The 23,204-nt window shown below is 30.7% G+C and overlaps 1 protein-coding gene across 1 annotated transcript; it reads left to right on the top strand.

Annotated features, from left to right (window-relative positions):
• Window positions 1–11,961: 11,961 nt before the first annotated feature.
• On the top strand, window positions 11,962–22,420 carry LOC132755658 (uncharacterized). The gene is made up of 8 exons (XM_060746551.1): window positions 11,962–12,341; window positions 13,191–13,505; window positions 13,935–14,025; window positions 14,963–15,105; window positions 16,422–16,478; window positions 16,983–17,045; window positions 18,041–18,249; window positions 19,276–22,420. Exons 1-8 carry the CDS (start codon window positions 12,011–12,013, stop codon window positions 19,387–19,389), a joined length of 1,323 nt encoding a protein of 440 aa, XP_060602534.1. The 5' UTR covers window positions 11,962–12,010; the 3' UTR covers window positions 19,390–22,420.
• The last annotated feature ends 784 nt before the right edge of the window (window positions 22,421–23,204 follow it).

The raw sequence follows: 23,204 nt of genomic DNA, 5'->3' as shown, positions 1-23,204 counted from the left end.
TAATTTTCTTACTCCGAAGCAAGAACTCAGAACGTACTTAGAAATGACTTAAATTATCTAACATTAAAGTTTATGATGGTCAAGCCCGACGACTAATACTTGTTATTGCTCAGAAACGCAAAGCGTCATGATAATATTTTTTTTTAAAGTCTATTGTCTTGCCTTTAATCAAAAGTTTATCTCCTTTTCTACCAATTTCATACTCAAAATCATTAACAAAAAATTCAAACAATGTAATAAATGATTATGAATTTAAAATGAAATACAAACAACACTCTATTTTTGCAATTCCGCGATGCTGGTTTACAGATTGATTTCAAATAAGAACGGAAAAATATATTCGTACATGCTGACGGAACATGGGCAAATATTTGGTTCAAAATATTTTGTTTGAAACTTTTAAATATTAAGCGCTTACATTCAATTAGCCAATCAGATTTTGCGCGCTGTCTGACGGCCATTTGTTTATCGACTGTGTAAGGAGTTTAATTAAATATAATTACTTAAATATGTTTTTTCGGATGTAATAGTTTAATTATTGTGTTAAAAGGTATTTTCTCTTTACTTTGTTTCATGAATAGCACGAAATTAATATACTTATACGCTGACCTTTGTCTTAAATCGTTTCTTTTGGTTTATAAGCATTTTCGAAATTCATTTTTTTAAAGATGGAAAGTCTTTTTATATACTAATAGATTTATATCGAATCAACATTTGAAACATTTTACAATATCAACTGTTGGTCAAATATGCATTATAACAGTCGATCGTTTAAATTACATTGTCAAATTAGCTGAAGTCATAAGTGGGCGTTCGCACCTCAATCGTATTTCATCAGATAGATTTTTGGAACATTAAATTTACTAAAAATAGATACTTAAATAAGTGGTTTGACAAGTTTTTCTCAGGTTTTTGTCACCTTGTCACAAGGTTTCTACACGTAACTTACGGAGTACTATAAAACTTTAAGCGTATTTTGACGTATTGTAAAGTAATGTCTTTGAATAGTTTGTCCATTTAAATAGATACTACAGCAATATATACAGTATTATAGAAATTAATTAAACATTGCATGATTTAAAAATGAGAATAGAAACATTTAAAGCGAGAAAAAAAACAGTAAGGAGAAGAAACGGGGCGGGCATCGACCTCGTTTAACTGTGTGTTAAATTGTCATGTATAGTGTCCATTGAAGGTGTATTACTTTAAACAAATGCACCACATGTGTTTGTTCTTTTTTGAAATCGATGATTTCTGCTAAGGAAATCACTCGGTTATCCACTGTAAAACCGCTTTTACCCAGCAAATAAGACAGGACCCTTCATAACCATAGTGATCGTTCACAAGGTTTAACAGTAGACCTAATCGTTTCGGTCTTTCGGCCACTTTCCTGCAAAGATTCAGCTTCAGTACCATGAACGTTCTTCTTAAACAGCCAGGTGTTGAAATAGCTTTCGGGAGAAATAAATTTTAACATAAAATGTCAAGATGTGTTTATCAAATTACAAAAATGCCAGTGGACTATTTATCTCGTACAGTTCCTGTAAGAAATACACGGGGAGGGTTTTGTAGCTCCGTATATATACGGTTCTAAATATATCTCTGAGACTGAGCATGCGTACTGTTGTGCAGTATTATTCATGTATAAAAAAACTATGTCATCATGATATATTAATAATAAATGTGATATACTTGATTTTTTTTTCTTTGGCTCACAAATAGATATTACTTTTCAACACGTCATTCGGGTCGGCTGTTAGACAATCCTAAAGTTATATTCTTTTCAATTCTGCGTGACACTCGATATTAAGTTGAAATACCTAACAGTGTCGTCTGACATAAACTTTAATACTTCAGTTAAAATTATAGCTTAAATTTTATATAATATCTAAGATTAAGAATAATAGATAAATCTGTTTTATATAATATTATTATTAATTAATATTTTATAGATAAATATTTTTGTCTTAAATAACATGTTTGTACATTGTTGAAACTGCTTTTTTGTTTTCCGTACATATATTTATTTCTTAATGGCATCTTCAGTTTATAATCGTTCTCCTTATCACACGTAAATAAAAGAATTACAAAACATTAATGCTCGTACACGTATTAACATCTGCTTAGATCAGAACATATTTTGGAGGAGTCCCGGGTCTGGAATCCCATTCTTATAAAATTGTTCAGTTACTGCGTTTCAAAAATATCGAGTATTCCCATGAATTGGGCGGTGACGTTTTAATCAAACATTCATAGTCATCAGTCCTACAATACGTCAGATAAGTATATAAGCAATGAGTAATGTTTTCTCTTTCTCTAAATAAATTTCCACTTAAAAGATTGCTATTTTCGACTGTTTTGACGGTGTTGAAATGAAATTCGATACAAAACGATATGATATAATTATATAGCTGTTATATTACATGTTAGGATTGCATCTGTTTTACTTCGATAAGGTACTTGTTATAGATTTTGTCACTTACACTTATATTGATTAAAGGACTTACTTAGTAAACGATCACACAAAGATGAAAGTGATTAAACTATTTTTTTTCCAGACATTTTTTTTTATCAAAAAAGTTACTCCGCTTTTGTATTTATTAATTTCAGCATTACTGAATGTGTTAATAGTAAAGAAGTGAGCAAGGAATAAGATTGGATTTAATTTCATTCAACATAGGCAATTGAGAATAATTTCATTGAACTGAATTGTATTGGTGTTTTATATTACATTTATTAAATGAATTTGATTTAACTTTTACTCAATTTAAATTTTGTTAATTTAATTCAATAATTAACTGCAGGTGACTGAGTACATGGAGTAAGTCATAATATTTTAAAAGTAAATAAAAGCAATTGAGAAATCAAAACTGTTATTGGTTTTAGATAAACAATGTACATTTTTTCTTACAAAAAAGAGCGAAATACGTTTCTAAAATATTGCACGATACTGTATCAGTGGCAATTGTGCTCATTAAAGTTATAAAGGTCAAAACAAATGAAAGCTAATGTTCTGATTTTAAACAAATTGCGATAGACATAGTAAATACAGAAATCATTGTAAGAGATCGATCGGTACAACTGAGGTGTCATTACATATACAGTATATTGTTTATTATAATTTAAATTTTTATTTTAAATTTTCTTTTTCTGAGACGCAATTTTATCTCTTTTTGCATATAATTCTATGTTAAGACCCACATTACATAGATAAGAAATTTCGTTTAAATTCTAAAAAATCTGCATCGACGAATTCCCACGGCCAAACTATAGACATTTTTTAGACATTGGTTTTTTGGCCGTTATTCAGTCGATTAGAGGTGTGTCAAAGACAGCTTTTTAATTGGTTGCCTCACGATTTCCTGACGCGATTCAAACCAATCAAAGCGCTCATTCTATACGACGTTTGGTATTACAGACAAAATTGCGGCAACCAATAAAATAAAGCTGTGAAAAAATATTAAAACTGTAAAGTTAACGGTTTCAAGCAATAAAGCATAGAAAATTTACTGTTACTGACTGTTTTTACCTTCGCCATTGAAGAATATTAATTTTGTTAAACGCAATTTCATCTGTCGATATTTTACTCACTTGTCTATTGCTGTATATCATTCATTTTCGATTCCTTTTACCCACGGGAAGATGACATGTTATTCAACCGTGGGTTTCCAACGAAAAAGGTTAATGTGACAACTAAATTTCAAAGTATATTTTAACCAAATGAATAGAATAGCTTACATTCTTCACAAAGAAGATCAATGAAATAATATTGGAAGTGCGATTCTGAATGATTGCCAAATATTTCAACGCTATATAGGTATCAAATTGGCAAAGATTGACACCTGGTCTCACCTTGTTGTCAAATATTTGACTGCTAATGAGACGGTTATACACTCCCTGAAACAAAACTATGGCTGTTTCAAAATTTAAAATACCGTTCTGCTTTAACGGGTGCTAGGAGAGGTAGCTTGCAATTTCCAGTACAATCAAAGAACATGCTCAATCAAATCGAGCCTAAAGCATTTCACAATTTTGTCGTTTTGGGCGTTCTTTGGGGATTCCGTTTTTTATGTAGAAAGTGTTTCTGTTTTTATAGCGTTAACTGAGGCTACCTAAACTTTAGCTCACTTCCTGTGAACAATATGCAACCACTTGTATGTGTTCATATGGTAAGTAAAAATGAACCCTTTAATTATTAACATAATTTTAGGATAAAAACTTTTAAGAATAAAGAATTAGCCATTTTTTAACGGTCTTTTATTTACTTACAAAACTGTGTTCCGAGTTCCGAAGCAAGAACGCAAAACGTATTTAGAAATTACTTAAATTATCTAACTTTAAACGTAGGCTTGCTACGGCGGGGAATCTGTGTAAAAGATACCTGGAGTTGAAGTTTTGTTTGTTTGTCTTCTATGAAAAGTATGGATTTGGTGTTGTGAAAATAAATTAAATGCCTAAGAATTTAAAATATCAAACATCTGTTTAGAAAGTAATAAAAAAATTGATACAACTTGTTCTATTTAGTGTTTGAAATAATTTTTTGTCCAATAGAATTGCAGTATTTCAAATGAATCATAACACCAATACTTTCAAATTGTTAAATCGGATTAATTTAATCAGTCTAGTAAATTGATAATTTTATAGAAAGAATTTCAAAAACTAAATTCAGCCGTTTTTTACCAATTTAAGTTTGATCACTATGATCTATACTTAAGGTAGTTTCTAACAAACATTGAATCTTAAGCAATAATTGAGTGGTAGCCATGAAAAAACGTCTCAAACTTTATTTTGACTGGTCTCGTCAATGACTTTAAAATTGTTAATATCGAAATAATATCGACAAACGTGTATATCTAAAGATCTAGTGACAAGATTAATATTTTCATAATATGTTTTTAAAACGTTTTGTATTTATAAAGGAACGGTTTCGTATGTTATCTTAAAGATTACCATTATTGTTCGTTTCTTTCCTTATGTGTGTAACTTCAAATGTTCGTCTATTTATCGTCTTTTTACGAACTTCAAGTAATCTAGTTAAATTGGGTCATGTTAGCTAGTTTAGATTCAAACAAGGACATCAAATGCTCAGTATTTAGCAAAAGATCAACGTACACATTTTGTAACATACAAACCGATATACGAGCGCACAGGTGCTAGTGGCATTGATTTGACCTAAAATGTGTTTGACCTTGTTATTTATACAATAAAATATCAATATATTAAAAAAAAAAAAAAAAAAAAAAAAAATTTCACTGTTATATTATTATAGACAGGGTATGCAACATTAAGGTACGAAAATTATGGGTACGCCGGTTATCTGTGTTAAAAATTTTTCACCGGGCAGTAATATCGTCGGATTTTTGCATGGAATCAATGCACAATATATTTTTCTATTACAATTTACTATTTACAGATCCCCAATTAATCGCTAGTTAATGTTATAAAGCCCGAAAGTAAGAAATCACCCAGGTCCGAAAGATGAGACCGTCATGACATGTACATTGTAAGCTGGTATTTACGCTTGAAATACATCAACAAATAGATCAAACGGGTCGAACTCGCATGCAAACAACTGGATTTTACATACTTTTAAATGGTTTTATCCTCCACAAGTCGACATTTGTCTTATTTTTTTAATTTTTTTTTTTAATATATTGATTGGCGTCCGCGCCGAAGCGCGGCGCTCTTATGGAATGAAATCAGATTTTGTGAAAGGGCGACAGCAACTTCTCGAGCCTTTTAGCCGGTCATGATAAAAACCGATCATTCCGATCGGTATGAGGATGCTTGATTATTAATTAAGAATGAAATGTCGCGATATGTTACAATGAATAGCGAACTGGAGAATTTCGCAATGCAAACATTTTCAAATGAAATAACCTTTTCTGTCAATAAATCGCGCTCTTCGGGGTTTTTTATTTATCATTTTGTAGTACACAGTAGGTTATCATGGTATGTTATTGTTGTACATGTATCCTAGAATGATCAGTTGATGACCTAAATATTCCGAAAATCTATTTATAGATATATCTATTTATCACTCCTATCGGTAATTCCCGGTCTCTCCCGGTCTATTTTGACCGGGATTTTCTAGTGAACCTCATGTTTAGTGTCCGGTCTCTCCCGGTTTTGGAGTAGATGTTTGATATCGTTACAATTAAAAAAAATCCAACAACAACAACAATAGCATGTTTCATTTTATCTATATGAGATAAAAACAATAAATATGTACAATAATTGAGAAAAAGGTACATTTTTATGGTATTAATATGACATTATAAACTTTGAAACATTTTATTTAATTTGTTATCCGTGTTTAGTAAAGATGCCGAGGAATTATTCAAAGTTACAAATAAGATTTTATGAATTATTCAATTGATTGATAATTTAAAAAATTGATGAAGAAAAATACAATTGTACATGTACATGGTTTAAGAATAAACAATATTATATATTGAAAAATAAACCATAATTTACTGACTTTTTCCAGTTAAGTTTTGACTTATAATCGTTGGTCAATATGACAATTGAATTCTTAAAATTTATTTTACAATTTTAATAAAAAAAGAGTAGTAAACATAAAAACTCAGTATTAAAATAGCACATAAAGCACAAAAAAAGAAGAAAAGAAAACAATATTCATAAAATTTGTATTTTTTTATTAAAAGTAATAAATATTGTATAATAAACAATTATGTTCAACATGGTCAACATGGTAATATAACCAGTGTCATATTGTTACTAAGTGTGAACAGATACCTAAGAGGGGGTCTTCGCTAATAGCGATAACATAATAAGGGACAATTACAAAGGTGTGGTACGTGTTGATCATGCGTTACACATATGGATTATAACTAATGATTGTATACATGTATATCCGTTGCTATTAATAACCACGATCATAAAGAAATAACAAGTCATATTCTAATCTCTAGCAAGCCAATCAAAGTTCATAATGAACAATGTCTTTCGTCCGCTCATTCATAAGTGATATACATTTCTGGTAGTTTATAAGAATACCTTGTCATCATATGTCTACTAGTTCATCTTCACTTGCTGTATTTCTTGCTTGGACGTCCTTTGATGCTTTGCATCAATGCTTTTCTTGTATTTTATTGTATAAATAACAAGGTCAAACACATATTAGGTCAAATCAATGCCACTAGCACCTGTGTACGAGCGTACATTGTTTGGATCTTTTTAAACCAAAAATTAAAGTGAAATTTTGTCCATTCAAGGGAATATAATGAGTAAAAATTGACAGTCAAAATAATTTTACATTTTGCCATAATTTCATGTAACCTAATAATTTACTTTGAATTAAGGAGAAATATAACTATAACGTTCTCCAGGAAAGTTTTTGTAAATATCCATCGAAATTTACTTTCATATAACGTTCAATTAAAAAAAAAAGAGTGGGGCAGATTTTTATTTTCTGCGTAGATTTATATATTATCCTTAAAATTTTCCGTCAATTACAAATGAGCTTAACTTGACAATGCAAAAATGATCACAATGTCAATTTAATATCATACAAGCTTTTAAAAAAGCTAGTACCGACTCGCTTCGTAATTTTTTTTCAGGGGTGTGTTTAAATGTAAAAATGACAGTTCTGATCGCTGAAGAGACTTCAGCGAACATCAAAATAAAAGTGACAAATAAATTTATGGAAGCCAGTTCTCTCACTTTAACAAAGAGGAATATGAGTATATATGAAGATGCATGTAAACAGATAGAATGAAGTCCCTATGTCTATGCACATTTACTATATAGCCTGTTGACCGTGACCAAAAAATTGTTAGATAGGTAGAATTCATAAAAATGTCTTTTTATACGAAGTTAAGTTGTAATATGTTACTTAGTATTGGAATGAGTGACAGACACAAGGCCTAAAGTAAACACAAGTTGTCAATCAATTCAGCCAGAAAAGCCGGGATCGTATTAAATAATATAGGGATCCTGAAAATTGACCAGTCTAAGAAGATGTTTTTCAGATAAGCCGGGATCGTATTAAAACATATAGGGATCCCGGGAATGGACCAGTTCAAGAATATAGTTTTCAGAAAACCCGGGAACGTATTGAAATATATAGAGATCCCAGGAATTGGCCAGTTCAAGAATATAGTTTTCAGAAAAGCTGGGATCGTATCAAAACATATAAGGATCCCGGGTTTTGACCAATTCAAGAATATAGTCTTTGATTTTACCAATTACATGTATTAGGCATATAATTATAAGTATTGTGATTCTTGCATTTTAAGTTTGTTAATAAATAGCTCTAAATATATCTATATCCTAAGTTAATTTAATTTAACGTTCATTACATACAATAAAAAATGATATACGCCCCCCCCCCCACCCACCAAGTAAATACATACACTAAATACCGGAAAGGATATAATGACCGGAAAAAAAGAAAAAGAAAAAATGCACAGAACCAGATGTACACTGATGTTAATTAACCAAACGAAAACTTACAACAGAGAAAACAGGTGAAATCGCTAAATCAAAAGTCAGTGTAAATATGATTTATTGAAAAGAATTCATGAAAACAAACATTTTAATCATCATTATATCTTTGCGCTCAAAGCAATACTTGCTGCTTTTTAAAAATGGCGTAAAAATTTAAAGTTTTTTGACGCTACGAAGATTAAATTTGATTGGCTAAATAATTTTGGATTCCAGCCCTGACAGATAAATTTTGTAGAAAGCTGGAAGCCAAGCTTCGATTAAATTTTTGGATGGATTCGGAGTTTTAGGTTGTTTCTCAGTAAAATCTTAACGTTATACCGGCTCGCCGTGGCGAGCCTGCAAAATAACCCACTATGCTTGATGATTGGCTGTCTTCGGCATCCACGGCGAGCCGACAACACGTCATAAGTGGGCGTTGGCACCTCAGTCGTATTTCATCAGCGAAATTTACTAAAAATAGATTTTTCTCAGATTTAAGTATTCATTTGCAAATAATATCGTGAATACTTTATACTAGAAACTACGCATGTTATCTATGCAGTGTGGTAACCCAGCATTTGTTTTCCTTTCCTCAATTCGAGGTTTTGTGACTTAACAGTGCCGTCTCATATAAACTTAAATAGTACAGTCAATATAATTACTTCAATTATGTATAATATTCAACTTTCAGAATAATAAATAAATCTAAATATATCTGTGTCCTAAATAAAATGTTTGTACATTGTTGAGACATTATTCTTCTTTGTTTGCAGTACATAAATTTCATAATGGAATCTTCATTTAATAATCTTTTTTGTTGCAATACATAGAAAAGAATGCATTACTAAACTGAAACTGCAGATTAAATTCATAAATGCTCAGACACCTCAACTGTCGACATTAATTATATTTATATTTTATTTAAAGGGAAAACATGAAAAACAAATGACATTAAAATACGTAGCGTTGGTTTAGATAGGGTCATACTTTGTCTTTCAAATATTTATGCTCAAATCTAACGCTAATGAAATTATCAATTAAAAGATATATTATTACGGTGCCAAATTTACCGAAAATTCCTGTGCGCTAGACTGTAACGGTCTGATATATCTTTCAACATATTGTACTACAATTTTGGCAGTTAAACGCATATATTTCAAATAGTTTATATCATTTAATGATTAGTAAAGTATGTAACAAGTCATTGATCATTTTGAAATAGTTATTCGCCCCACAATCCATAATTTAGTACGGACGTTAGAATATCGATTAGGTACTTTGACAAATTTGATATAGATTTTGTTACTAACACTTATATTGATTGAAGGACTTATTTAAACGATCACACATAGATAAAGTAAGTAAACTTATAGATATCTTCTCATTTCCTTTCATTTTTATTTAGAAAGGTGCTTTGGCTTTTAATTTACAGGAAATTACTCAATATGTTAAAAGTAAATAAATGAGCGAGATTCATATAAAATAAGTGTATGTTGCAAAAATGTAACAAACATTGCGGTTTTTATTGGATAAATACAAAAAAGGCCTATTAAGGCATTATAAGACATTATTTTTAATTTTTTTCTGCAGTGTCTGTATAGAGTTTTATGTAAAACACACTATCTACTGTGTACGTAGTATTGCATTACCCACTGAGAAACCCTCGTACATCTGCGGATGTTTCAAAATTCAAAGTTTCCCTATTTTTATGTTTAAATGTTGAAATCTGCTTAGGCCGGTATTAGAGGATAGTTTTTCTGTAGAAATCTCATCTGATATTCTTAGCGTTGATTTAGGCTAAAATTTTAGCTTACATCCCGTGAAAAAAATTTCACTGCAAGGAAAAATTTTAATTTCTATTAACCTATAATGCAATTTAAATAAAATGGCACAATTACCGATTATATTTTTTATTCACCTACGTTTAACGCTAAGTCAAAGTTCAAAATGTGTTTCTATGAAATGAAACCTCCATGCAATTGTAACTTCAAATGCATGAATTCGGACAGTGGCTTTATATACATTATAATAAACACACCGTATTACCGGCGGCAGTGATGGCAGATCACTGCAGTGATGGCAGATATCTGAAAATTACCGATCGATACAAGTAGGTTATAAATTTGGTTGGTTTAATAATATTACACAAATACGGCCCATTTCATTGCTATAAAACTATTGTCCATTGAATGGAGATACTGTAAGGTAATTTTGGACTCGTTTTTTCCTGTTTTAAGATTATTTTGAGCAGGTGAAAAGTGACAGCCTCGGAAAAATCCGTGAAAATGTCTGTTTTCTGTTCAAAATATCTCAAGTTTTAAGTAAATGGCAGGATTTTCGGTTATCAATATAGACGTTCATCAACCAAATTTATAACCTACCTGTATCGATCTGTAATTTTCAGATATCTGTCATCACTGCAATGATCTGCCATCACTGCCGCCGGTAATACGGTGTAATAAAAGGTTACTTGAAAATTACAGGAATTGGTCATATTAAATTCAACGTAATGTTCATTCAATCCTGTAATTGTTATTGCACGAGAGTTCTAAATGATATTCTTCGTATTTTGGCAAATGCTTCTACTGTTATTTGTTAAAAGCAAATGGACAGAACATAAATAAAAGTATTGAAAATATGAAGAAATAAATATCCACGCAAACAATGTTTTAAATAGATGTGACCACAGGTATATATTCATCTCCAAAAATAGCAGAAAAAAGCAGCAATTAAACCTTATGAACGCATTAACGGATAATTATTTAGAATTTAAAAATTCGCACCTACGGATAAAGAATTGGCCATATTTAATAACGGTCCGGTATTTATAAACAAAAGTTTGTTTCGAGTTAGCAATAACGCAAAATATACTTAGAAATAACTCAAAATATCTAAAGTAGGCTTCCCATCAAGGCGGAGAATCTTTGTTACTGATGCTTCGCGTTTTAGGCTTTTTTTATTTGTTTTCTTCTTTGAAAAATATGGATTACAAATTATCCGTAGTGATAAAAAAAAAAGATTTTCAAATTTGAAATCTCTGTCTGGGAAATGCCAAACCTTATCAGTTATTAATCTAAATTATTAAAAGAGACACATGAAACATTTTGGTACTTCTGTTCCGAAAATAATGTACATTGTATAATTAATATTGGTAAATGCTGTTCCATTCAATTCAATCTTTTTTAAAGAAAATATTTTACAGCAGTAATTAAATTTCTTGACTTTAACAAAATAAGTTGCTTGGTTTTTAACATTTTACAATTAGAACAAAATGTCTTCAATTATTATTAATTTCTAGCCTTTTCTTACATATACATATAAATAATATACTTCTCGAATTGAAACCAATATATAAAGTACATACTTTTAATTCTTATAATGATTTCGAGTGTGTCATCTAACATGAATTATTGAACATACATAGTTATGAAACAAGTTAAACGTTTAAGTCTTCGTATTTTATTAATAAATTTGAGATAACAAAAGAACCTTATGTCTTTTTTTTATATTTCAGATAGAAGGGCTATTAGAAGATCAGTCCATACCAAGTATTAGAAACATGAATTATTTCATCGTTATTGCAATATTTATTGTACAGCTCCGCTTGACAACAGCTGTGAGTCCAGATTTAAATACTCAACAAGTGTTCAGTAGCTCTGAGTTGCCCTCAGATGTTGAAATATTTTCAAACTATACATTTGAAAGGATGGTGCAACCAGAAGACTGTTCATATAGTAATTTAACAAAATGTCATACCGACGAGGATTTGCATAACGATTACCATTTACGGTGTTACATAGACGTATGTCCGAGGAAACATTACTATTGTTTGGACAAACCTAACGACAACAACGTTCACATATGTGGAAAAGCTGACAAATGTCATAAACGTGAGTATAATCTACCTCTTTATATATTAAGTTATTTGTATTGCTATTTCTGTCCGATTTATCTTTATCTCGAAAATGTTTGAAAAGCACAAGTTCCACTGAAAGAAGTCAACATGATCATTTCTATGTTTTAGTTATTTCGCCTGTTGTAACTATAACTTACAGCTTTTAATTATAATCGGCGGGGATTCATATTATTCACACTGTCACGTTTAGCAGGAACATACTGAAGCTAAGAGTGAAGTCTTGTGCACAGGTAGCCGGTTTAAACTTCCTAATAGTGCCTTGCTGCTGACCGTTCCCAGTCAGCGACACTCTATCTTCCTGTATGCAAGTCTTGTTTATTGCTACATTCTAGTGTGTTGACACTTCTAGTGTCCGTTCTTAAATTTTGTCGTCAACGGCGAAAGTTTTTTTCCCTATTTTTTTTCAAATTTTGCCCCTGCACTCCCGGGCTCTCTGGACATCCCTTCGCGCACACCCTTATCTCGGTTTATGCTTTTAAAGTAATTACCTTTATTAAATTGTTTTAAAGTGAATTAGGTACGCCCCGCCCGTGTTTCGCCCTTTTGTCATCTCCGATTTTTGTTTGGTGCCTTGCTGGACTCCTTGCCTGGGGTCCTTTGTTGCTGGGTTTTGTTGGGGATGCGTGAATTGATTGCTGTACTTATTTATTGATCTTTGTTTTCAAATTGCACAGAAATGACCAGAAAGTCCTAATAGTCATACATAGAAATTTCACAACATCAAATTGTTTTTACAGAGCTTTTCAAAATTTACTTCATAATATTGTTACTAATATTGCAATGTAAGTAATACAAGATTTAAATCACACTTTTTATATTATAGGAGGAAGAAACATAGCTGTGACTACTCCAAAGGATATGGAAAATATTATTGTCTATAGCATTCCATGTCGGCCCGGATATGCCCAAATGAATAGTGTCAATTGTTTTAGCCCTTGTGAGAAGGACGACTCTATTATTGCTCGGGCGACAGCAGGGACAGACGGAAAACGAGCTTTGGCACGCTGTCACGCCGAAGAAGGCTATTGCAATGAAAAGTGCATAACGTATTTTCAGATCGGGTCAAGTGAAGACGAGTGCGTGGTTGCAGATGATGACCTTGGAATACGTTGTGACATAACTGAAGACTTAATGCCAGGTAAAGTGTTCATTAAAAATTCATTCATAGCATTATCAATATGAATATGTGTAAAAGGAGGCTATGTTTTGCCACATAAATATATGTTTTATCGGGATTCATTTTGTACAATCTACAATTCTTACGTCAATGAAAATAAGATTCTGTCAAATTTGAAAAGTCGACTTGAAAACTAACATGTTGCGATCATAAAACAGACTGCATGATATATTTTTTATAGATATGCACCAACATTAGGAGACAAAAGATCCTTTATAAAGCAATGACTTTCAAATTGTATTCAGCTAAACTTCATTTCTAACATAAACTCTTTTTTTTAAATCGGAGTGACAATGAGGATTGCAACCCATGTGGGACTTAACATTCACTGATGCATATTTATAAATCAATTACAATGTATATGAAGAAAAACGTACTTTTATGTTTAAGACTGTTCATGTACAACTAAGTGTAAATCTAATGAAGAAAGGGATTGGCATGAAAGTCTTATGTGCAAGCCTAAAGAGGAAATCCCTGTCACGTAAGTACCATTGAGAAAACTACATTGGAAAAAAGTATTTAACCACGTAAAAACTGTAAATAATACGCAATATGTAAATATATCCTTTACTTTTTTTAAATGTGGTACCACCTGAAATCGGAAAAAACAGGTATGGCTTGTGACTATCGAGTCATTTCAAAATATTTGAAAGAATGTTATTTGATACGAGGTCATACCAGGTCATAATTATTGGAATACCAAAATTTATTTCAGAGATTTTATCAGACGTATTGAATTCAATGCTATTTTTTTGAAAAAATGCCATTGCTTTTAACACAGATATACACATACTTACCTTATTTTTTATTTATACAGTAAGGACATAAAATTCGAAAAAAATACAGGGGTACGCATTATCATAAAGACAATAAGAATTATAATTATATACATAAAGGGCTGAAACAAATAGCATTCCCATAATACTCTCTCAAACAATAACGATTTCTCCGTACGCACCCAATTACGTAAACCTTTTAAAACTGTTGAAATAATTTTACGATTTATTTAATGTGATTTGGTCCTTAGTGAAAGGTCCTGAAAGCTCAAAAATACGATTAATAATTATGGCGATGTATTAAGTATTTAACGTGACAACAAAACCGAAAATTAAGTGTCTATGAATAGTGTTTGTTAGTGTGAGAAACATGATCAGCTATAAAATATCTACAATGTTTATAATCAAGGTAAGGACGTTATTCATAAATTACTAAGAACTCTATCACATTTTCTAAGAAATGTGACAGACAGTAATATCCAAATGATACATCTTTTTTGTTTTATCAATATTTGAAATGCTTGTTGAAACTAAATATGAATATTCAAGACCAGTTCATGAGTCCTCTTAATCTTTTTTCATCTACAGAGTATATCCTATAAACATAATGTACACTTACTAAAACGTTTGCTTTGATTTCAGCGAGAATGCACATAGTGTAGAGACATCTTCAGTGACAGACAGAATCACTCCCCCTGAAAATGAATCTTTTAGTGAGCATCAAACACCTTCGTACGAGAGGGAATCAATTCAACCTGAAAAAGACAAAGAAAAAGACAAAGCAGGTAAAACAATATTATTGGGATATTTCAATCTATTATTTCTGTTAAAATTTAAATTATTTCAAGCAAATTTGCTACAAAGGTTATTGTTTAGTTTTTTGTTCAATGTTTATGTTGTCGGCGGTTAAATTTATTATCAGTTGTTGAATATTTTAATTCTTTGATTTTGAAATTAACGAACATAGAACTGTCATAGTGATAAACAATATTTTACATTTTAGCTCCAGAACTAAGAATGGTATCGTCAAACATTTTTTTCTTTTTAGTAAAAATAAATGTACAAAATGGTCATGGTTTTCTTCTAAGCTACAAAGTACTAAAAGAGATGATGGTCTAATAGAATTATGCCTTTACTTCCGAGAAATATGGCTGACATAAAATATTCTAGACATTTTAATCATTTGTAATAGTTCATATTGTTCCACGTTTTCTGTTCATTCTATTTATGATAGTTATCATTATTAACTATGTACAAAGGTGTAATGGTCGAAAATACATAAAAGCATTGTGACAGTGATGTAGATAGTACATTTAGTTTTACTTTCTCACGACTTTGATTCCTGGAAATTAAACCTGTCTTTAACATTAAAATTATGTTTAACATTTTAACTCGAATGAAATAACTTTGATTTCATAATCATATAATTTCTATGGTAATTAAGCTTCTGTTATTTGTAACTTGCGACTTAAAGTTTTTGTATTTATGTAAAATGGAAGAATTTTGACAAACTAAAAAAGTAAGGTGTGGGGATTTTATTTAATTGTTGTAACAATATCTGGTGCAAAACACTAATACATTCTTTCTTGTTTCAAGGGAATTTAATAGCTTAAAAACATTAACAAGAATATCTAATGCAATGAGTATCCTAATGATTTTAATGTTGGTCCGTATCCATATAAAATAAGAAAGAAGTAAGTAACACGATAGATTTAGACTTTTTATGATATAATGAGGCGATCGTAGTAGATTCTCGTGTTATTAACGCACATGTGTCTAAACTATTTTTCTACATATTTATATATAAGTCAGCGAAATGCCACCTGGGAATAACAAAGGCCTCTCAGTTAAAATTTTGCAGAGTATATTAAATAAAAAAATAAACCTTTCTTGGAAGGTGCAAGGTATCAGGGTAGGCCAGGCATCTATAGTAATTTATTTGATGCAAGTCAAACTATTTTTATAATTTATTATGAAATAATCAGATTCAAAATAGTTCACTGAAAAGGAATGTACATTTCTATTATCATGGAAAGAACAAAATTCATAAGTTTCATGTAAGTTTATTATCTTATATATTTCTTGTTTTCTAATTTTGCAGATAACGACAGCAATAATTTAGGAACTGGTGCTTATATTGCCATCTTTGTCCTATTAGGTATATACAAAATACTTTGCTTTTTATTTTGCTAAAAAAAATCAAGCAAACCCATTCATTTTATTTCAAAAAGCTAAACAATTTATAATAACAAATGAAGGCCGCTATAAATGGTCCTATTCAATGGAATCTTGAAAACAACTATTATCGTTATACACATTGTATTATTTACTTACTGAATACTTCGATTTGAAACATTAGTAGTTTCTGAAGTTTACATGATTTCCCAAGCATTCTAAGTAAGTGATTTGTTTAAGATTGTTGACTTAAACATCAAATCAATGAATCGGCTGGTTTTTAGCTTATACGAGTATCAATATGCTGAAGACACTAAATATTCTTATTTCGATGATAATAAGAGTTCATTTATTATGAGTAATTGTTGACGCATGTCTTAATTGTGAGAGGATTGATTGTTCTTCTTTTGAACCTGCTTTCATTTATATGTGAAGCATGTATTGTTTTCATTGGCCTTAAAAGAATGTGATTTTTTTCTATTACCAGGCTTGTTATTCGTATGCATTATATATGTGACTAAACTCAAGAGAAACTCAAATAAAAGAAGAGGTATGTCTTCCTATATGTATTTTAATATGTAAATGTATTTGAACACGCACGATCTTTTTTATGCTTTCGATTATAAACGTTTTTATTAGAGTCACCCCCTAAATGATATTGGTCTGTATTTTCATTCCTCGTAAAGAGAACATATTTAATGCTTTATATAGACTCCGTACCAGTACTATAGAATCTTACCGATATATCCTTTCTATGCACAATGTGGGTGGCATTACTGGTAATAGAACTTTGACCGAAACCTGTTTTGTTTCAATTTTACAGTTCATTGCAGGCCTTCATCTAGTCTTATAAAAATAAAGAATTTCTCATCTTTAGTTTTAGGCCATTTACCATTTGTACCCATACCAGTTTGTTTTACCCGTCCCTGTTTGGTATCATACTTGGTGCCATTTCTGTGATCCTTTTCCTTGTTGGTCTTACTCTGCATATTAAACACAGCGTCCAATGTTAGAATGTCAACAAATAAACTGATCGATTTTTTGTATTCTAGTCTTAATTTCTTAATACTTTTTCAATACATTCAAGACCAGAAGCAATAGTAATAATTAAATTCCATATATCTTTCAACTTAAGACGTATTGTGACTTCTGTGTCGTAGATATGAATTATTCGCCTTTTGGCCGTATTGTTTGATACCTCGTAGATATACATTATTTTCCAATATGTCTCAGATAAACTTTATGGGTCGTAATAATTGATGTCGTTGATATATTTAATTTCCCGCCATTCTCACACACGCACAAGCACACATACACACGCGCACGCATGCACGCACACATACTGGCTTATATGATACTTGTAGCATAACTTTGAATTCATCTTGTACTGTTAATAAAATGTTTCTGCTCTTGTTTTAATCCTCATGTTATGAATTGACCAAATGTACTCATAGAGCTTTGTATTCACACACATACACGCTGTCTAAAACTCATCTCAAATATTTTATTTTCATGTTGATGTTCCTTATAAATATATATTCACAGTTGTGACCCTCCTAAAGAAGGAGTTTGTCAACAATCAATTCAATATACATAAATCAGAAGATGTGAAGTTAAATTTTGAATCAAGTGCACGTTCAAGTCATGACAGTCTTCTTCGGAATCAAAAAATTGATAATATGGATACACCTAAAGCAAACGACAGGGTTGCTCAGGAACCTTCATATGAAGAACAAATGATGTTGAATCTAAAGGTAACTTAGAATAAATGAATTTGCGGTTTTTTGAAGTTTGAAACATTTTCATAGATGTATTTTAGTATGTTAATGAAACTATTCAATTCTTCAATGTTGCTTTACCCCTTATGATAACTTACGATAACTACGTCATGCTACGCTAGTTTACTGATCATGAGAATTAATTTAAAGATCCTGTATGTTTTGTGATTGATATTGTTACTGTGTGTATACCACACTTGCAAAAAATTATATATGTATATAATTATGCAAATAAATCAATTTTCAAACATCGAGGAATATGTAAAATGTGTACTGCAAATATTTGTGCACATTATATTTAAACAATAAATTATATGCATTCATTTCTTATTGGAAAATTTCTAATTACCTCCCTTTATTTACATGAAATGTTTAATTCGGTAATATCTTTATAAATAATGCTTATTGGAACTTACAATATTGACAAATCTTAATTTCAGCATCATATTTATGTAATAAAACCATGAAAAAAATGTGTTACAGGATCTTTAAGCGTACTCTGTATTTTTAAAAGGACAAATGATTAGCACACGTTTGAACGATAATATTAGGAACCTACAAAAAGCAACCGCATATTAGTGAATCTTCACCTTGTCTTAATCTACTTCTGGCTAGTTCTTAAGTTTCTTTCAATATCTGTATTGTCCAATTATTCAAAATAATAACTTAATATTTAGAATCTCATCATGAAATAGTGAAATCTGTCTGTGGCAATATCAGTTGTTTAATTTTAGAAAAAAAAGTTAACCGGCGAAAATATTGTAGATAAATCATATATGTTGATTTAGTCATTATCAGGACGGTAGCATCTTTAAAATTTAGGAATTGTAACGCATTTTACACATGAACACGATGACACTATGTGTGTTTAAAGGAGAACAAACCCTTTTACATATATGCCTTGTAAATTTGGTCAACAATTTTTTTATAAGTTTATCTAGCATTATGATCTTTACAAATATGTGCTTGGTTTAACATAATATATTAATATCTATTATTTAGATACCACCAGATGGACAGAATGTAAGTGACAGTGGTATGTATATAGAGGATGAAACAACTGCAAAAAGACAGGACGGTGAGACACAAAAGGACGCGGCGAAGCTGGTTCAGTAACATTGTATTTGTGAACGTTTGGTACAAGTTTTTTATGATAGTAGTATCTATCTAGTAGCTACAGTTACAAAAGTTGTCGATTGCAAATCTGTTCACAGATGTTACACTCTTTCAATTCGTTCCGATTGTGCAATTCCACATCAAATAGTAGTTTCAATTTAGTTTGAAACAATAGAGTCGTTTTAATCGTGTGTGCTTTAACGTGTTTGCATTGTTAGACCTATTTTTGTAATAATTAAAGGAACTCCACTGAGGTAAAAAGCCTAAAAGCATGAAATTTGAAAATCTTACAAATATTAAGACAATCACTTAAAATGGAAAACTGTGCGACGGATAATCGTTAGATAAGATGAGAATATAATTGAAAATCGATTTTATGTGATGCTAAGTCGGATTTAAGTTAAAGGCGTTTCAACACTTTTTATTTTACTTTCATTTTTCCCTATAAAATGATTTTTGTATATTTTGCCAAGAGCAGTAGCTTTTAGGTAAATATTCTCTTCGTAGATCAATATAATACGGACAAGCAAGTAAAAAGTGATATTCCATTTCCACTACATTCATATTGCATTTTAAAAAATAGTTGATTTCTTTCTTGATCTTCAATCATTAATTTATGATATTATATTATGATATTTATCTAAAACGTGAAAGGGCTATTCTAAATTTACTATTTATTATACAATCAAGATACTTCTCTTTTCCAAACGTGTTTTTAATTAAACTATACGTTTCAAGTTTATTAGAATAATATATTTCAGAAAACCATTGTTGATAATATTGATCATATATACGTTGGTAGGCAGACTTAAGAAAAATAAAAATAGAATGAGGGTTATCAAATAAATAAGAAAAGCAAAAGTCTTGTAAAAGACATTTTACATTATTGGTCCATTTTTTAACAAACTGATTGTTATAATCTGTCATCATCATTAGTTTATACAAAAATGAATCTGGATTCTTAGCAGTTATAAACCCAAACTTTACAATACTAATCTTACGTAAAACAAGAAGGGGAACTCTGCCTAATTCACCATATACGGTAGCATTCAATATTTATTATCTAACAACTTATCAGTCCCGTCATGTCAAAAAACTTCAATGGAAACCCTTCATTACTAAAATTACTAACTGAATGTAAATAGAACAGTCATTTATTTACTTACATAGAAAATCTAATTTTCAACAAAGAAGTACATTTCCATGTTTGAATTAATAAATCAGTTTTATATAATGGATAAATGTATTAAACCGAAACTTTAAAAGTATGTTTCAATGTAAGTCCTTTGTTTATGTTACATGCCAGACAGTTGAGATATATTCATTCAATAGATGTGTATGACATCAGTTTCAAAACAATGCACACCTTTTCTATTTTTTCGAAACACTTCGTCAGATTATTTAATATTGTCAGATAACTTTTACAAACTTATGAACCTTTTAATAATTAAATATTGTAAAACACGTTTGGGATCCTTTTTTATGACAATTGTTATAAAAGATTAATAATATCTGTCATATTTTGCGGTTCGGATCGGAATATCCGTCCCGAGGTGATCCGCCCATTGGGCGGTAACGAGGCTTGCCGAGTTACCGCCCATGGGCGGGTGACCGAGGGACGGATATTCCGATCCGAACCGCAAACATATGTCAGATATTTTTTCTTGCATATTCTACCATATTCCATTATATTTTTAATTCTTTATCTTTATTTTCTATGAAAATTGATATCATTACTACCGTAACTACTTTCATTCAACAGCGTATGAATTACAAAATCATTCATAATGGTATAATGACGTCATCTTTATCGTGCAATTGTACAGCACGCGACTCATCTGGCACCCCCCATGCCAGATGAAATTTCCGGCATGGGTAAAACTAACGGAAACGCCAGTCTGATATGCAAGAAAAAACTATCGAAACTGCCGTTGTAATAACACTTCAAACCAATTAGAACAATACCTTAACTGACGCTCTGCTATATTTCGCTTTTGTAGAGTAATGGAGCGAAAAAGATCATTTGACTTTAATGAGTTAGCGCGTGTATATTGTTTGTACGATAAATACAGGAATTATTGCATGAGTGCTTAATGAGGGGTTGTTTCCCTTGAGTTACAACTTCACGAATTCAACGACAGCAATGCAATATTCCTAATTTTTCATTAATTGTGAAATGTGCTAAATAAGGTTGCTTGTTTTAGCAATGTAATGTTGTTGTTTTTTTTGTTGTTGTTGTTGTTGTTGTTGTTATTATTATTATTATTTCTTAAATTTGTTCGGCTAGAAATTAAATTGTGTTCTAAGTTATGTATAATAACAATTATAATTCATAGTATGATGATGATTATGATGATGATGATTCATGTAAGATTAACTTATTTTTACAGATTAACAATGCATCCAAGCATTTAAAATGAAACACACATTGCATTTGTTTTTGTTTATTATACTTACATATAAATGTAAACATTCAAGTATTTAAAAATATAGCTTTTAACAATTGATTTGCTTTATGAAAGTATTATATCATTTTATGATGACTCAAACGACTCTTTCAAATATGATGGAAGTCAATTACTCTCACCTGTTACGGCAGGGTAGACATGCTAAACGATGTGTAACATTTCAATATGCATGCGTATATGTTAAATTACCCGACTATTTTTCTAGTACTGAATAGTCCTAGTAACTTTGATCATTTTAACAAATTATACTTGACCCTAGTTTAACAAAATCAACTTGATTTTGTCAAGCATTTAGCAATGTACCATACATTTAAAACGAGTTCAATTTGAACTGAAGAATATTAACCTGTGTGTACGGTAACAGTCTTGCCATTTTTGTTTTCATAATATTTCTGTTGTTGATATATTATATCATGTTTGTCCCATATGTTTGTTAAACTGGATGCTACTGAATGGTTTATCCTATCATATGATAATAAGTTTTTCATAGATCAATTTTTCACTTTCAGCAGGGTACAACCATTTAGTTATCAAGTTTGCTCAATATTCATTTTAGAGCACAATAAAGAGTGGTCATAATGGAAATAAAATGTACTTGTGTTTTATATTATCGCATTCAAACATACACCTTGTAGGTTTATACATTAAATTTTTTTTCATCTTTTTAACTATTACAACCCCTTGATAAATCATAACACTACAATTGACAGTGTGGGTGAAATGAATCTCAGTTGTACAAATATCTAAACTCCATAATGTCTATTGTGTAAGTGTGATCTGAAAGACGGCCTGAAGAAAAATTTAATAATAAAAAGAATTTTTTTTCTATCACAATCTATGTCGAGCGGCATAGTCCGAAAGCTTTGGAACGATCAGGCTGCAATTTCAGGTTTGTGTGAAATCTATTTTCAGCAATATATTTATTTTTCGTATTGAAAAACAATGATGAAATGCCCAACTTTTACAGTATACGAGTATAAACAGTAGCAGCTTTCGTAACAAAAATGTCCAATTTTCCGGGGCCCGCCGTGCTTACTTATTAGCCCGATTATTTCTTTGCGTATTAGACAGTGCAGCAGCTTAGACTGTCCTATGCCTTTTAGCCTGCACGACGATTTACTCATTACTTTGTATAAACTTTTAGATTTTTTGTAAAAAAAAACAACATTGTCTGGAGGTAGTTGATTCCATTTAGGACGATACGTGGCGGCCTCAACATGCGTACTATAGGCATCTTAACCTGCGCGGTGATTTTCTTTTCTTTATATAAACGCTTTCAAAAAGTTGTCGGTACAAAGCACCACTTTCTATCTATTTATTGGTCAATCATTGATAAACTATATGAAT

The sequence above is a fragment of the Ruditapes philippinarum genome, unplaced genomic scaffold (assembly GCF_026571515.1).
Source record: "Ruditapes philippinarum isolate M1 unplaced genomic scaffold, ASM2657151v2 ctg340_1_1_1_1, whole genome shotgun sequence".
Lineage (NCBI taxonomy): Eukaryota > Metazoa > Mollusca > Bivalvia > Venerida > Veneridae > Ruditapes > Ruditapes philippinarum.
The sequence above is the reverse complement of the archived record's forward strand: the minus strand, read 5'-3'. Positions and strand labels throughout refer to the sequence as shown.

Bases quoted from the DNA above. Each gene is read 5' to 3' on its own strand.
- LOC132755658 (XM_060746551.1), top strand. From the start codon at position 12,011: ATGAATTATTTCATCGTTATTGCAATATTTATTGTACAGCTCCGCTTG. The intron at 12,342-13,190 runs GTGAGTATAATC...TTTATATTATAG, and splicing joins AGCTGACAAATGTCATAAAC to GAGGAAGAAACATAGCTGTG. The intron at 17,046-18,040 runs GTATGTCTTCCT...ATATATTCACAG, and splicing joins AAACTCAAATAAAAGAAGAG to TTGTGACCCTCCTAAAGAAG.